Below are 14,965 nucleotides of genomic sequence, written 5' to 3' on the forward strand. Positions count from 1 at the left end.
TCTCGCCGCTCCTCCGCCCCGATCGCTCGCCCCTCCTCCGCCCCGAACTCTCGCCGCTCCTCCGCCCCGATCTCTCGATACTCCTCCACCCCGAACTCTCGCCGCTCCTCCGCCCCGATCTCTCGCCGCTCCTCCGCCCCGATCTCTCGCCGCTCCTCCGCCCCGATCTCTCGATACTCCTCCGCCCCGATCGCTCGCCCCTCCTCCGCCCCGAACTCTCGCCGCTCCTCCGCCCCGATCTCTCGATACTCCTCCGCCCCGATCTCTCGCCCCTCCTCCGCCCCGAACTCTCGATACTCCTCCGCCCCGATCTCTCGATACTCCTCCGCCCCGATCTCTCGATACTCCTCCGCCCCGATCTCTCGATACTCCTCCGCCCCGATCTCTCGATACTCCTCCGCCCCGATCTCTCGCCCCTCCTCCGCCCCGATCTCTCGCCCCTCCTCCGCCCCGATCTCTCGCCGCTCCTCCGCCCCGATCTCTCGATACTCCTCCGCCCCGATCTCTCGCCGCACCTCCGCCCCGATCTCTCGCCGCTCCTCCGCCCCGATCTCTCGATACTCCTCCGCCCCGATCTCTCGATACTCCTCCGCCCCCGATCTCTCGCCGCTCCTCCGCCCCGATCTCTCGATACTCCTCCGCCCCGATCTCTCGCCGCTCCTCCGCCCCGATCTCTCGCCACTCCTCCGCCCCGATCTCTCGCCGCTCCTCCGCCCCGATCTCTCGATACTCCTCCGCCCCGATCTCTCGCCGCTCCTCCGCCCCGATCTCTCGCCGCACCTCCGCCCCGATCTCTCGATACTCCTCCGCCCCCGATCTCTCGATACTCCTCCGCCCCGATCTCTCGATACTCCTCCGCCCCGATCTCTCGATACTCCTCCGCCCCGATCTCTCGCCCCTCCTCCGCCCCGATCGCTCGCCCCTCCTCCGCCCCCGATCTCTCGCCCCTCCTCCGCCCCGATCTCTCGATACTCCTCCGCCCCGATCTCTCGCCCCTCCTCCGCCCCGATCGCTCGCCCCTCCTCCGCCCCCGATCTCTCGCCCCTCCTCCGCCCCCGATCTCTCGCCCTTCCTCCGCCCCGATCTCTCGATACTCCTCCGCCCCCGATCTCTCGCCCCTCCTCCGCCCCGATCTCTCGATACTCCTCCGCCCCCGATCTCTCGATACTCCTCCGCCCCGATCTCTCGATACTCCTCCGCCCCGATCTCTCGCCCCTCCTCCGCCCCGATCTCTCGATACTCCTCCGCCCCGATCTCTCGATACTCCTCCGCCCCGATCTCTCGCCGCTCCTCCGTCCCGATCTCTCGCCGCTCCTCCGCCCCGATCTCTCGATGCTCCTCCGCCCCGATCTCTCGATGCTCCTCCGCCCCGATCTCTCGATACTCCTCCGCCCCGATCTCTCGATACTCCTCCGCCCCGATCTCTCGCCGCTCCTCCGCCCCGATCTCTCGATGCTCCTCCGCCCCGATCTCTCGCCCCTCCTCCGCCCCGATCTCTCGCCGCTCCTCCGCCCCGATCTCTCGCCGCTCCTCCGCCCCGATCTCTCGCCGCTCCTCCGCCCCGAACTCTCGCCGCTCCTCCGCCCCGATCTCTCGATACTCCTCCGCCCCGATCTCTCGATACTCCTCCGCCCCGATCTCTCGATACTCCTCCGCCCCGATCTCTCGCCGCTCCTCCGCCCCGATCTCTCGATACTCCTCCGCCCCGATCTCTCGCCCCTCCTCCGCCCAGATCTCTCGATACTCCTCCGCCCCGATCTCTCGATACTCCTCCGCCCCGATCTCTCGCCGCTCCTCCGCCCCGATCTCTCGATACTCCTCCGCCCCCGATCCCTCGATACTCCTCCGCCCCGATCTCTCGATACTCCTCCGCCCCGATCTCTCGATACTCCTCCGCCCCGATCTCTCGATACTCCTCCGCCCCGATCCCTCGATACTCCTCCGCCCCGATCTCTCGCCGCTCCTCCGCCCCGATCCCTCGCCGCTCCTCCGCCCCGAACTCTCGATACTCCTCCGCCCCGATCTCTCGATACTCCTCCGCCCCGATCTCTCGATACTCCTCCGCCCCGATCTCTCGCCGCTCCTCCGCCCCGATCTCTCGCCGCTCCTCCGCCCCGATCCCTCGCCGCTCCTCCGCCCCGATCTCTCGCCGCTCCTCCGCCCCGATCTCTCGCCGCTCCACCGCCCCGATCTCTCGCCCCTCCTCCGCCCCGATCTCTCGCCGTTCCTCCGCCCCGATCCCTCGCCGCTCCTCCGCCCCGATCTCTCGCCGCTCCTCCGCCCCGATCTCTCGCCCCTCCTCCGCCCCGATCTCTCGATACTCCTCCGCCCCGATCTCTTGCCGCTCCTCCGCCACGATCTCTCGATACTCCTCCGCCCCGATCTCTCGATACTCCTCCGCCCCGATCTCTCGATACTCCTCCGCCCCGATCTCTCGATACTCCTCCGCCCCGATCTCTCGATACTCCTCCGCCCCGATCTCTCGATACTCCTCCGCCCCGATCTCTCGATACTCCTCCGCCCCGATCTCTCGATACTCCTCCGCCCCGATCTCTCGATACTCCTCCGCCCCGATCTCTCGATACTCCTCCGCCCCGATCTCTTGCCGCTCCTCCGCCCCGATCTCTCGCCGCTCCTCCGCCCCGATCTCTCGATACTCCTCCGCCCCGATCTCTCGATACTCCTCCGCCCCCGATCTCTCGCCGCTCCTCCGCCCCGATCTCTCGCCGCTCCTCCGCCCCGATCTCTCGCCGCTCCTCCGCCCCGATCTGTCGCCGCTCCTCCGCCCCGATCTCTCGCCGCTCCTCCGCCCCGATCTCTCGATACTCCTCCGCCCCGATCTCTCGCCGCTCCTCCGCCCCGATCTCTCGCCGCTCCTCCGCCCCGATCTCTCGCCGCTCCTCCGCCCCGATCTCTCGATGCTCCTCCGCCCCGATCTCTCGCCGCTCCTCCGCCCCGATCTCTCGATACTCCTCCGCCCCGATCTCTCGCCGCTCCTCCGCCCCGATCTCTCGATACTCCTCCGCCCCGATCTCTCGATACTCCTCCGCCCCGATCTCTCGCCCCTCCTCCCCCGATCTCTCGCCCCTCCTCCCCCGATCTCTCGCCGCTCCTCCGCCCCCGATCTCTCGATACTCCTCCGCCCCGATCTCTCGATACTCCTCCGCCCCGATCTCTCGATACTCCTCCGCCCCGATCTCTCGCCGCTCCTCCGCCCCGATCTCTCGATACTCCTCCGCCCCGATCTCTCGCCGCTCCTCCGCCCCGATCTCTCGCCGCTCCTCCGCCCCGATCTCTCGATACTCCTCCGCCCCGATCTCTCGCCCCTCCTCCGCCCCGATCTCTCGCCCCTCCTCCGCCCCGATCTCTCGCCCCTCCTCCGCCCCGATCTCTCGCCCCTCCTCCGCCCCGATCTCTCGCCCCTCCTCCGCCCCGATCTCTCGATACTCCTCCGCCCCGATCTCTCGATACTCCTCCGCCCCGATCTCTCGATACTCCTCCGCCCCGATCTCTCGATACTCCTCCGCCCCGATCTCTCGATACTCCTCCGCCCCGATCTCTCGATACTCCTCCGCCCCGATCTCTCGCCGCTCCTCCGCCCCGATCTCTCGATACTCCTCCGCCCCGATCTCTCGCCGCTCCTCCGCCCCGATCTCTCGATACTCCTCCGCCCCGATCTCTCGATACTCCTCCGCCCCGATCTCTCGATACTCCTCCGCCCCGGTCTCTCGATACTCCTCCGCCCCGATCTCTCGCCGCTCCTCCGCCCCGATCCCTCGCCGCTCCTCCGCCCCGATCTCTCGATACTCCTCCGCCCCGATCTCTCGCCGCTCCTCCGCCCCGATCTCTCGATACTCCTCCGCCCCGATCTCTCGATACTCCTCCGCCCCGATCCCTCGCCGCTCCTCCGCCCCGATCTCTCGATACTCCTCCGCCCCGATCTCTCGCCGCTCCTCCGCCCCGATCTCTCGATACTCCTCCGCCCCGATCTCTCGCCCCTCCTCCGCCCCGATCTCTCGCCCCTCCTCCGCCCCGATCTCTCGCCACTCCTCCGCCCCGATCTCTCGATACTCCTCCGCCCCGATCTCTCGCCCCTCCTCCGCCCCGATCTCTCGCCGCTCCTCCGCCCCGATCCCTCGCCGCTCCTCCGCCCCGATCTCTCGATACTCCTCCGCCCCGATCTCTCGCCCCTCCTCCGCCCCGATCTCTCTCCGCTCCTCCGCCCCGATCTCTCGATACTCCTCCGCCCCGATCTCTCGATACTCCTCCGCCCCGATCTCTCGATACTCCTCCGCCCCGATCTCTCGCCCCTCCTCCGCCCCGATCTCTCGATACTCCTCCGCCCCGATCTCTCGCCGCTCCTCCGCCCCGATCTCTCGCCGCTCCTCCGCCCCGATCTCTCGATACTCCTCCGCCCCGATCTCTCGCCCCTCCTCCGCCCCGATCTCTCGATACTCCTCCGCCCCGATCTCTCGCCGCTCCTCCGCCCCGATCTCTCGATACTCCTCCGCCCCGATCTCTCGATACTCCTCCGCCACGATCTCTCGATACTCCTCCGCCCCGATCTCTCGATACTCCTCCGCCCCGATCTCTCGCCCCTCCTCCGCCCCGATCTCTCGCCGCTCCTCCGCCCCGATCTCTCGATACTCCTCCGCCCCGATCTCTCGATACTCCTCCGCCCCGATCTCTTGCCGCTCCTCCGCCCCGATCTCTCTCCGCTCCTCCGCCCCGATCTCTCGCCGCTCCTCCGCCCCGATCTCTCTCCGCTCCTCCGCCCCGATCTCTCGCCGCTCCTCCTGCCCACCCTCCACATGGCGAACCGGACCTTGATGATGTCACCCGGTCGCCCACCTCGAAGTTTGGAAGGGCTCGCGCTGGACGTTGTCGCGGTGTACCCACGCTGTTGCAGGACCCGCCCCTCCAGCTCTTTTGTCCTTCTGACCTGCAGTGGTGTCTTCTCACAGGCCGGGGTGGCCCTCAAACAATACTGGGCTGTTCGAGGGGGGTGTCCCATCTCTGCACACCCTCAAATAATCATCGTAGACCGTCCCTCGGAACCGAGGAAGACTTGCTCCCCACTCTAACACGAGTTCTCGGGTGACTGAACAGTCCAATACGGGAACCACAGACCCTGTCACAGGGTGGGACAGAGAGACGTTGAGGGAAGGGGAGGGTGGGACAGATAGACGTTGAGGGAAGGGGAGGGTGGGACAGATAGACGTTGAGGGAAGGGGGAGGGTGGGACAGATAGACGTTGAGGGAAAGGGGAGGGTGGGACAGATAGACGTTGAGGGAAGGGGAGGGTGGGACAGATAGACGTTGAGGGAAGGCGAGGGAGGGACAGATAGACGTTGAGGGAAGGGGAGGGTGGGACAGATAGACGTTGAGGGAAGGGGAGGGTGGGACAGATAGACGTTGAGGGAAGGGGAGGGTGGGACAGATAGACGTTGAGGGAAGGGGAGGGTGGGACAGATAGACGTTGAGGGAAGGGGAGGGTGGGACAGATAGACGTTGAGGGAAGGGGAGGGTGGGACAGATAGACGTTGAGGGAAGGGGAGGGTGGGACAGATAGACGTTGAGGGAAGGGGAGGGTGGGACAAATAGACGTTGAGGGAAGGGGAGGGTGGGACAGGTTTGCCGCACGCTCCTTCCGCTGCCTGCGCTTGCTTTCTGCGTGCTCGCAATTGGCGATGAGACTCGAGGTGCTCAGCGCCCTCCCGGATGCACTTCCTCCACTTCGGGCGGACTGATCTTTGGGTCAGGGACTCCCAGATGTCGGTGGGGATGTTGCACTTTTATCAGGGAGGCTTTGAGGGTGGTCCCTGTAACGTTTCCTCTGCCCACCTTGGGGCTCGCTTGCCTGTGAAGGAGTTCCGAGTAGAGCGCTTGCTTTGGGAGTCTCGTGTCTGGGGACATGTGGACAATGTGGCCCTGCCCAGCGGAGCTGGTCGAGTGTGTGGTCAGTGCTTCGATGCTGGGGATGTTGGCCTGATCGAGGACGCTAATGTTCGAGGGGGTGTTCATCTCTTTACACACCCTCAAATAATAATGTTCATAAGAACATCAGAAATAGGATCAGGAGTGGGCCATTCGGCCCCTCGAGCCCTGCTCCGCCATTTAATACCATCGTGGCCTGATCCGATCATGGACCCAGCTCCACTTCCCTGCCCGCCCCCTTATCGGTTAAGGAACTGTCTATCTAAGGAATTATATTCAATGTCCCGGCTTCCACAGCTCTCTGAGGCAGCGAGTTCCACAGATTTACAACCCTCTGAGAGAAGAAATTCCTCCTCATCTCAGTTTTAAATGGGCGGCCCCTTATTCTAAGACCATGCCCCCTAGTTCTAGTCTCCCCCATCAGTGGGAACATCCTCTCTGCATCCACCTTGTCGAGCCCCCTCATAATCTGATACGTTTCGATAAGATCACCTCTCATTCTTCTGAACTCCAATGAGTAGAGGCCCAACCTCCTCAACCTTTCCTCATAAGTCAACCCCCTCATCTCCGGAATCGACCGAGTGAACCTTCTCTGAACTGCCTCCAAAGCAAAAAGTGTGTCCTTTCGTAAATACGGAGATCAAATGTTTCCCCTCATGGCGGAATCCAGAACTAGGGGGGCATTGTCTCGGAATAAGGGGCCGCCCGTTTAAGACGGAGGTGAGGGGGAGTTACTTCTGGTGACTCGGTGGAATTCTCTGCCCCAGAGAGCTGTGGAGGTCGGGTCATTGGATATATTTAAGGCGGAGATGGACAGATTTTTGAGCGATAAGGGGGCGGGCAGGGAAGTGGAGCTGGGTCCATGATCGGATCAGGCCACGATGGTATTAAATGGCGGAGCAGGCTCGAGGGGCCGAATGGCCCACTCCTGCTCCGGTTTCTGATGTTGCAGTACAGGCCCAGTGTTCTCTCCACAGAGGACAATCTCTAGGGTCCATGAATCGGTCCTCTCCAGCTCCATACAGTCGTGGAGCGAGGGTGGGGGTTGCTGTTTGATAAATCTTCTCCTCATTCCCCCCCGCACACATTCACTCTCAGAGGGGGAGGGGTGTGTCTCCTCGTTGTCAGCTGGAAGATGGACTCCACGTCTCGAGAGCCTCGTTGCCCCCTCGTTGGGGTCGGGGGTGTGGAGAGTGGGCAGGTCAGGGCAGCGTGGGACCGAGAGAGAGGCTGGGTGTTACCGAGTCCCTTCCATTGATGGTAGCTCTAACTTCCTTCCTCTCCTGCACCCCGCTGTCAGGTATCGCCGGTGGACTGACCAACCTGTCGAAGATGCCAGCCTGCAACATCATGTTGCTGGGGTCCCAGCGCAGGAACCTGTCCGGGTTCTCCAGCACCTCCGTGTTGCCCCACACCGGCTATGTGTATCACAGCGAGATCGTACAGTCACTGCCCCAGGTAAGGACCCGCGGGGGGCGTATCTATCACAGCGAGACCGTACAGTCACTGCCCCAGGTAAGGACCCGCGGGGGGCGTATCTATCACAGTGAGACCGTACAGTCACTGCCCCAGGTAAGGACACCCCCCCCCGGGGTATAACTACCACACGGAGACCGTACAGTCACTGCCCCAGGTAAGGACCCGCGAGGGGGCGGGGGGCGTATCTATCACAGCGAGACCGTACAGTCACTACCCTGGGTAAGGACACTCCCCCCCCGGGGTATAACTACCACACTGAGACCGTACAGTCACTACCCTGGGTAAGGACACTCCCCCCCCGGGGTATAACTACCACACTGAGACCGTACAGTCACTACCCTGGGTAAGGACACTCCCCCCCCCCCCCCCCCCCCCCCCCGGGGTATAACTACCACACTGAGACCGTACAGTCACTACCCTGGGTAAGGACACTCCCCCCGGGGTATAACTACCACACTGAGACCGTACAGTCACTACCCTGGGTAAGGACACTCCCCCCCCCGGGGTATAACTACCACACTGAGACCGTACAGTCAGTACCCTGGGTAAGGACACTCCCCCCCCGGGGTATAACTACCACACTGAGACCGTACAGTCACTACCCTGGGTAAGGACACTCCCCCCGGGGTATAACTACCACACTGAGACCGTACAGTCACTACCCTGGGTAAGGACACTCCCCCCCCCGGGGTATAACTACCACACTGAGACCGTACAGTCACTACCCTGGGTAAGGACACTCCCCCCCCGGGGTATAACTACCACACTGAGACCGTACAGTCACTACCCTGGGTAAGGACACTTCCCCCCCCCGGGGTATAACTACCACACTGAGACCGTACAGTCAGTACCCTGGGTAAGGACACTCCCCCCCCGGGGTATAACTACCACACTGAGACCGTACAGTCACTACCCTGGGTAAGGACACTCCCCCCGGGGTATAACTACCACACTGAGACCGTACAGTCACTACCCTGGGTAAGGACACTCCCCCCCCCGGGGTATAACTACCACACTGAGACCGTACAGTCACTACCCTGGGTAAGGACACTCCCCCCCGGGGTATAACTACCACACTGAGACCGTACAGTCACTACCCTGGGTAAGGACACTCCCCCCGGGGTATAACTACCACACTGAGACCGTACAGTCACTACCCTGGGTAAGGACACTCCCCCCCCCGGGGTATAACTACCACACTGAGACCGTACAGTCACTGCCCCAGGTAAGGACACCCCCCCCCGGGGTATAACTACCACACGGAGACCGTACAGTCACTGCCCCAGGTAAGGACCCGCGAGGGGGCGGGGGGCGTATCTATCACAGCGAGACCGTACAGTCACTACCCTGGGTAAGGACACTCCCCCCCCGGGGTATAACTACCACACTGAGACCGTACAGTCAGTACCCTGGGTAAGGACACTCCCCCCCTGGGGTATAACTACCACACTGAGACCGTACAGTCACTACCCTGGGTAAGGACACTCCCCCCGGGGTATAACTACCACACTGAGACCGTACAGTCACTACCCTGGGTAAGGACACTCCCCCCCCCGGGGTATAACTACCACACTGAGACCGTACAGTCACTACCCTGGGTAAGGACACTCCCCCCCCGGGGTATAACTACCACACTGAGACCGTACAGTCACTACCCTGGGTAAGGACACTCCCCCCCCCCCCGGGGTATAACTACCACACTGAGACCGTACAGTCACTACCCTGGGTAAGGACACTCCCCCCCGGGGTATAACTACCACACTGAGACCGTACAGTCACTACCCTGGGTAAGGACACTCCCCCCCCCCCCCGGGGTATAACTACCACACTGAGACCGTACAGTCACTACCCTGGGTAAGGACACTCCCCCCGGGGTATAACTACCACACTGAGACCGTACAGTCACTACCCTGGGTAAGGACACTCCCCCCGGGGTATAACTACCACACTGAGACCGTACAGTCACTACCCTGGGTAAGGACACTCCCCCCCCGGGGTATAACTACCACACTGAGACCGTACAGTCACTACCCTGGGTAAGGACACTCCCCCCCCCCCCCCCGGGGTATAACTACCACACTGAGACCGTACAGTCACTACCCTGGGTAAGGACACTCCCCCCCCCCCCCGGGGTATAACTACCACACTGAGACCGTACAGTCACTACCCTGGGTAAGGACACTCCCCCCCCCCCCCCCGGGGTATAACTACCACACTGAGACCGTACAGTCACTACCCTGGGTAAGGACACTCCCCCCCCCCCTGGGGTATAACTACCACACTGAGACCGTACAGTCACTACCCTGGGTAAGGACACTCCCCCCGGGGTATAACTACCACACTGAGACCGTACAGTCACTACCCTGGGTAAGGACACTCCCCCCGGGGTATAACTACCACACTGAGACCGTACAGTCACTACCCTGGGTAAGGACACTCCCCCCCCCGGGGTATAACTACCACACTGAGACCGTACAGTCACTACCCTGGGTAAGGACACTCCCCCCCCCGGGGTATAACTACCACACTGAGACCGTACAGTCACTACCCTGGGTAAGGACACTCCCCCCCGGGGTATAACTACCACACTGAGACCGTACAGTCACTACCCTGGGTAAGGACACTCCCCCCGGGGTATAACTACCACACTGAGACCGTACAGTCACTACCCTGGGTAAGGACACTCCCCCCCCGGGGGGTATAACTACCACACTGAGACCGTACAGTCACTACCCTGGGTAAGGACACTCCCCCCGGGGTATAACTACCACACTGAGACCGTACAGTCACTACCCTGGGTAAGGACACTCCCCCCGGGGTATAACTACCACACTGAGACCGTACAGTCACTACCCTGGGTAAGGACACTCCCCCCGGGGTATAACTACCACACTGAGACCGTACAGTCACTACCCTGGGTAAGGACACTCCCCCCTGGGGTATAACTACCACTAATTCCCCCCCCGCCTCTCTAACCCACTCTCCCCTTCCCCCCCCCACCTCAGGACCTCCGCAAGAAGGCAGCGAGACTGGTGGCTGCCAAGTGTACTCTCGCCGCTCGGGTGGACAGCTTCCACGAGAGCACGGAAGGCAAGGTGAGGAAAGTCCCACGCTCGGACCCCGGCCTGCCCTGGGGCTGGAGGGCGGAGAAGGTCCCCGAGGGCGAGCTGCCTCCATGCCAGGGGTCCGTGCCCTCGAGCGGGGCCGTGGGTTGTGATCACACGACTCTCTCAAGGTCACAGAGGGCCCCCGCTTCCAAAGAATTCGAGGTCGACCCCGATTGGGGGTCATTGACCTCACTTTATTCAGTGGACATGACCGCGTTCGAGCAGCAGTTACACAAGACTGTCACAAACAGGAGCAGGAGCGGGCCATTCGGCCCCTCGAGCCCTGCTCCGCCATTTAATACCATCGTGGCCTGATCCGATCATGGACCCAGCTCCACTTCCCTGCCCGCCCCCTTATCGGTCAAAAATCTGTCTATCTCCGCCTTAAATATATCCAATGACCCGACCTCCACAGCTCTCTGGGGCAGAGAATTCCACCGAGTCACCAGAAGTAACTCCTCCTCACCTCCGTCTTAAATCTCCCCTTATTCTAAGACCATGCCCCCTAGTTCTAGTCTCCCCCATCAGTGGGAACATCCTCTCTGCATCCACCTTGTCGAGCCCCCTCATAATCTGATACGTTTCCATAAGATCACCTCTCATTCTTCTGAACTCCAATGAGTAGAGGCCCAACCTCCTCAACCTTTCCTCATAAGTCAACCCCCTCATCCCCGGAATCAACCGAGTGAACCTTCTCTGAACTGCCTCCAATGCAAGTATGATTCTGTGATAATGATTATAACTAAAACCCGCCTGTTTCCCCGCTCCGTAACATCACCCGTCTCCTCCCCCTGCCTCAGCTCATCCGCTGCTTAAACCCTCATCCGTGCCTCTCTCCCCTCCAGACTGGACAGTTCCAACGCACTCCTGGCCGGCCTCCCACGTTCTACCCGACGTAAACTAGAGGTGATCCAAAACTCGGCTGTCCCCGTGTCCTAACTCACACCCAGTCCCACTCACCCATCACCCCCTGTGCTCACTGACCCAGTGTCCTAACTCACACCCAGTCCCACTCACCCATCACCCCCTGTGCTCACTGACCCCGTGTCCTAACTCACACCCAGTCCCACTCACCCATCACCCCCTGTGCTCACTGACCCAGTGTCCTAACTCACACCCAGTCCCACTCACCCATCACCCCCTGTGCTCACTGACCCGTGTCCTAACTCACACCCAGTCCCACTCACCCATCACCCCCTGTGCTCACTGACCCCGTGTCCTAACTCACACCCAGTCCCACTCACCCATCACCCCCTGTGCTCACTGCCCCATGTCCTAACTCACACCCAGTCCCACTCACCCATCACCCGCTGTGCTCACTGCCCCCGTGTCCTAACTCACACCCAGTCCCACTCACCCATCACCCGCTGTGCTCACTGCCCCCGTGTCCTAACTCACACCCAGTCCCACTCACCCATCACCCGCTGTGCTCACTGCCCCATGTCCTAACTCACACCCAGTCCCACTCACCCATCACCCGCTGTGCTCACTGCCCCCGTGTCCTAACTCACACCCAGTCCCACTCACCCATCACCCCCTGTGCTCACTGCCCCCGTGTCCTAACTCACACCCAGTCCCACTCACCCATCACCCCCTGTGCCCCGTGTCCTAACTCACACCCAGTCCCACTCACCCATCACCTCCTGTGCTCACTGCCCCGTGTCCTAACTCACACCCAGTCCCACTCACCCATCACCCCCTGTGCTCACTGACCCCGTGTCCTAACTCACACCCAGTCCCACTCACCCATCACCCCCCGTGTCCCGTGTCCTAACTCACACCCAGTCCCACTCACCCATCACCCCCTGTGCTCACTGCCCCGTGTCCTAACTCACACCAAGTCCCGCTCACCCATCACCCCCTGTGCTCACTGTCCCCGTGTCCTAACTCACACCCAGTCCCACTCACCCATCAGCCCCTGTGCTCACTGACCCCGTGTCCTAACTCACACCCAGTCCCACTCACCCATCACCCCCTGTGCTCACTGCCCCCGTGTCCTAACTCACACCCAGTCCCACTCACCCATCACCCCCTGTGCTCACTGCCCCGTGTCCTAACTCACACCCAGTCCCACTCACCCATCACCCCCTGTGCTCACTGTCCCCGTGTCCTAACTCACACCCAGTCCCACTCACCCATCAGCCCCTGTGCTCACTGACCCCGTGTCCTAACTCACACCCAGTCCCACTCACCCATCACCCGCTGGGCTCACTGACCTACATTGGCTCCTGGTTAAGCAACGCCTCAATTTCAAAATTCTCATCCTCCTGTTCAAATCCCTCCCTCGCCCCCTCCCTATCTCTGTAACCTCCCGAGATCTCTGCTCTCCTCCAATTCTGCCCCCTTGAGCATCCCCCGATCGCTCCACCATCGGAGGCCGTACCTTCAGCTGCCTGGGGCCCCAAGCTCTGGAACTCCCTCCCTAAACCTCTCCGCCTCTCTCTCCTCCTTCAAGACACTCCTTAAGGGGCTGGAGGAGGTTACAGAGATAGTGAGGGAGTAAGGGAGGGATTGGAACAGGAGGATGAGAATTATCGGGGCTGGAGGAGATTACAGAGATAGGGAGGGGGGGCGAGGGAGGGATTTGAACAGAAGGATGAGAATTGTAGGGGCTGGAGGAGGTTACAGAGATAGGGAGGGGGGCAAGGGAGGGATTTGAACAGGAGGATGAGAATTATCGGGGCTGGAGGAGATTACAGAGATAGGGAGGGGGGGCGAGGGAGGGATTTGAACAGAAGGATGAGAATTGTCGGGGCTGGAGGAGGTTACAGAGATAGGGAGGGGGGGGGGCAAGGGAGGGATTTGAACAGGAGGATGAGAATTGTCGGGGCTGGAGGAGGTTACAGAGATAGGGAGGGGGGGCGAGGGAGGGATTTGAACAGGAGGATGAGAATTGTAGGGGCTGGAGGAGGTTACAGAGATAGGGAGGGGGCGAGGAAGGGATTTGAACAGGAGGATGAGAATTGTAGGGGCTGGAGGGGGTTACAGAGATAGGGAGGGGGGGCGAGGGAGGGATTTGAACAGGAGGATGAGAATTGTAGGGGCTGGAGGAGGTTACAGAGATGGAGGGGGACGAGGGAGGGATTTGAACAGGAGGATGAGAATTGTCGGGGCTGGAGGAGGTTACAGAGATAGGGAGGGATTTGAACAGAAGGATGAGAATTGTCGGGGCTGGAGGAGGTTACAGAGATAGGTAGGGGGGCGAGGGAGGGATTTGAACAGGAGGATGAGAATTGTAGGGGCTGGAGGAGGTTACAGAGATAGGGGGAGGGGGCGAAGGAGGGATTTGAACAGGAGGATGAGAATTGTAGGGGCTGGAGGAGGTTACAGAGATAGGGAGGGTGGGTGAGGGAGGGATTTGAACAGAAGGATGAGAATTGTCGGGGCTGGAGGAGGTTACAGAGATAGGTAGGGGGGCGAGGGAGGGATTTGAACAGGAGGATGAGAATTGTAGGGGCTGGAGGGGGTTACAGAGATAGGGAGGGGGGGCGAGGGAGGGATTTGAACAGGAGGATGAGAATTGTCGGGGCTGGAGGAGGTTACAGAGATAGGGAGGGGGCGAGGGAGGGATTTGAACAGAAGGATGAGAATTGTCGGGGCTGGAGGGGGTTACAGAGATAGGGAGGGGGGCGAGGGAGGGATTTGAACAGGAGGATGAGAATTGTAGGGGCTGGAGGAGGTTACAGAGATAGGGAGGGGGGGCGAGGGAGGGATTTGAACAGGAGGATGAGAATTGTAGGGGCTGGAGGGGGTTACAGAGATAGGGAGGGGGGCGAGGGAGGGATTTGAACAGGAGGATGAGAATTGTAGGGGCTGGAGGGGGTTACAGAGATAGGGAGGGGGGGCGAGGGAGGGATTTGAACAGGAGGATGAGAATTGTAGGGGCTGGAGGGGGTTACAGAGATAGGGAGGGGGGCGAGGGAGGGATTTGAACAGAAGGATGAGAATTGTCGGGGCTGGAGGAGGTTACAGAGATAGGGAGGGGGGCGAGGGAGGGATTTGAACAGGAGGATGAGAATTGTAGGGGCTGGAGGAGGTTACAGAGATAGGGAGGGGGCGAGGGAGGGATTTGAACAGGAGGATGAGAATTGTAGGGGCTGGAGGGGGTTACAGAGATAGGGAGGGGGGGGCGAGGGAGGGATTTGAACAGGAGGATGAGAATTGTAGGGGCTGGAGGAGGTTACAGAGATAGGGAGGGGGGGAGGGAGGGATTTGAACAGAAGGATGAGAATTTTCGGGGCTGGAGGGGGTTACAGAGATAGGGAGGGGGGGGCGAGGGAGGGATTTGAACAGAAGGATGAGAATTGTCGGGGCTGGAGGAGGTTACAGAGATAGGTAGGGGGGCGAGGGAGGGATTGGAACAGGAGGATGAGAATTGTAGGGGCTGGAGGAGGTTACAGAGATAGGGAGGGGGGGCGAGGGAGGAATTTGAACAGAAGGAT

At 61.5% G+C, this 14,965-nt stretch overlaps 1 protein-coding gene across 2 annotated transcripts in view; it reads left to right on the forward strand.

Moving 5' to 3' along the window:
- The window catches only part of prpf31 (PRP31 pre-mRNA processing factor 31 homolog (yeast)), a 61,467-nt gene that overhangs the window by 23,274 nt on the left and 23,228 nt on the right, over nt 1–14,965 (forward strand). Inside the window, exons 7-8 of one of the 2 annotated variants that reach the window (XM_070871653.1) lie at nt 7,238–7,395; nt 10,422–10,511. In XM_070871653.1, coding sequence (XP_070727754.1) covers nt 7,238–7,395; nt 10,422–10,511 — 248 coding nt within the window. The remainder of the gene's footprint in view (nt 1–7,237; nt 7,396–10,421; nt 10,512–14,965) is intronic. The other variant, XM_070871654.1, reaches the window with a different exon arrangement.

This window comes from Pristiophorus japonicus, unplaced genomic scaffold (genome assembly GCF_044704955.1).
Source record: "Pristiophorus japonicus isolate sPriJap1 unplaced genomic scaffold, sPriJap1.hap1 HAP1_SCAFFOLD_272, whole genome shotgun sequence".
NCBI lineage: Eukaryota > Metazoa > Chordata > Chondrichthyes > Pristiophoridae > Pristiophorus > Pristiophorus japonicus.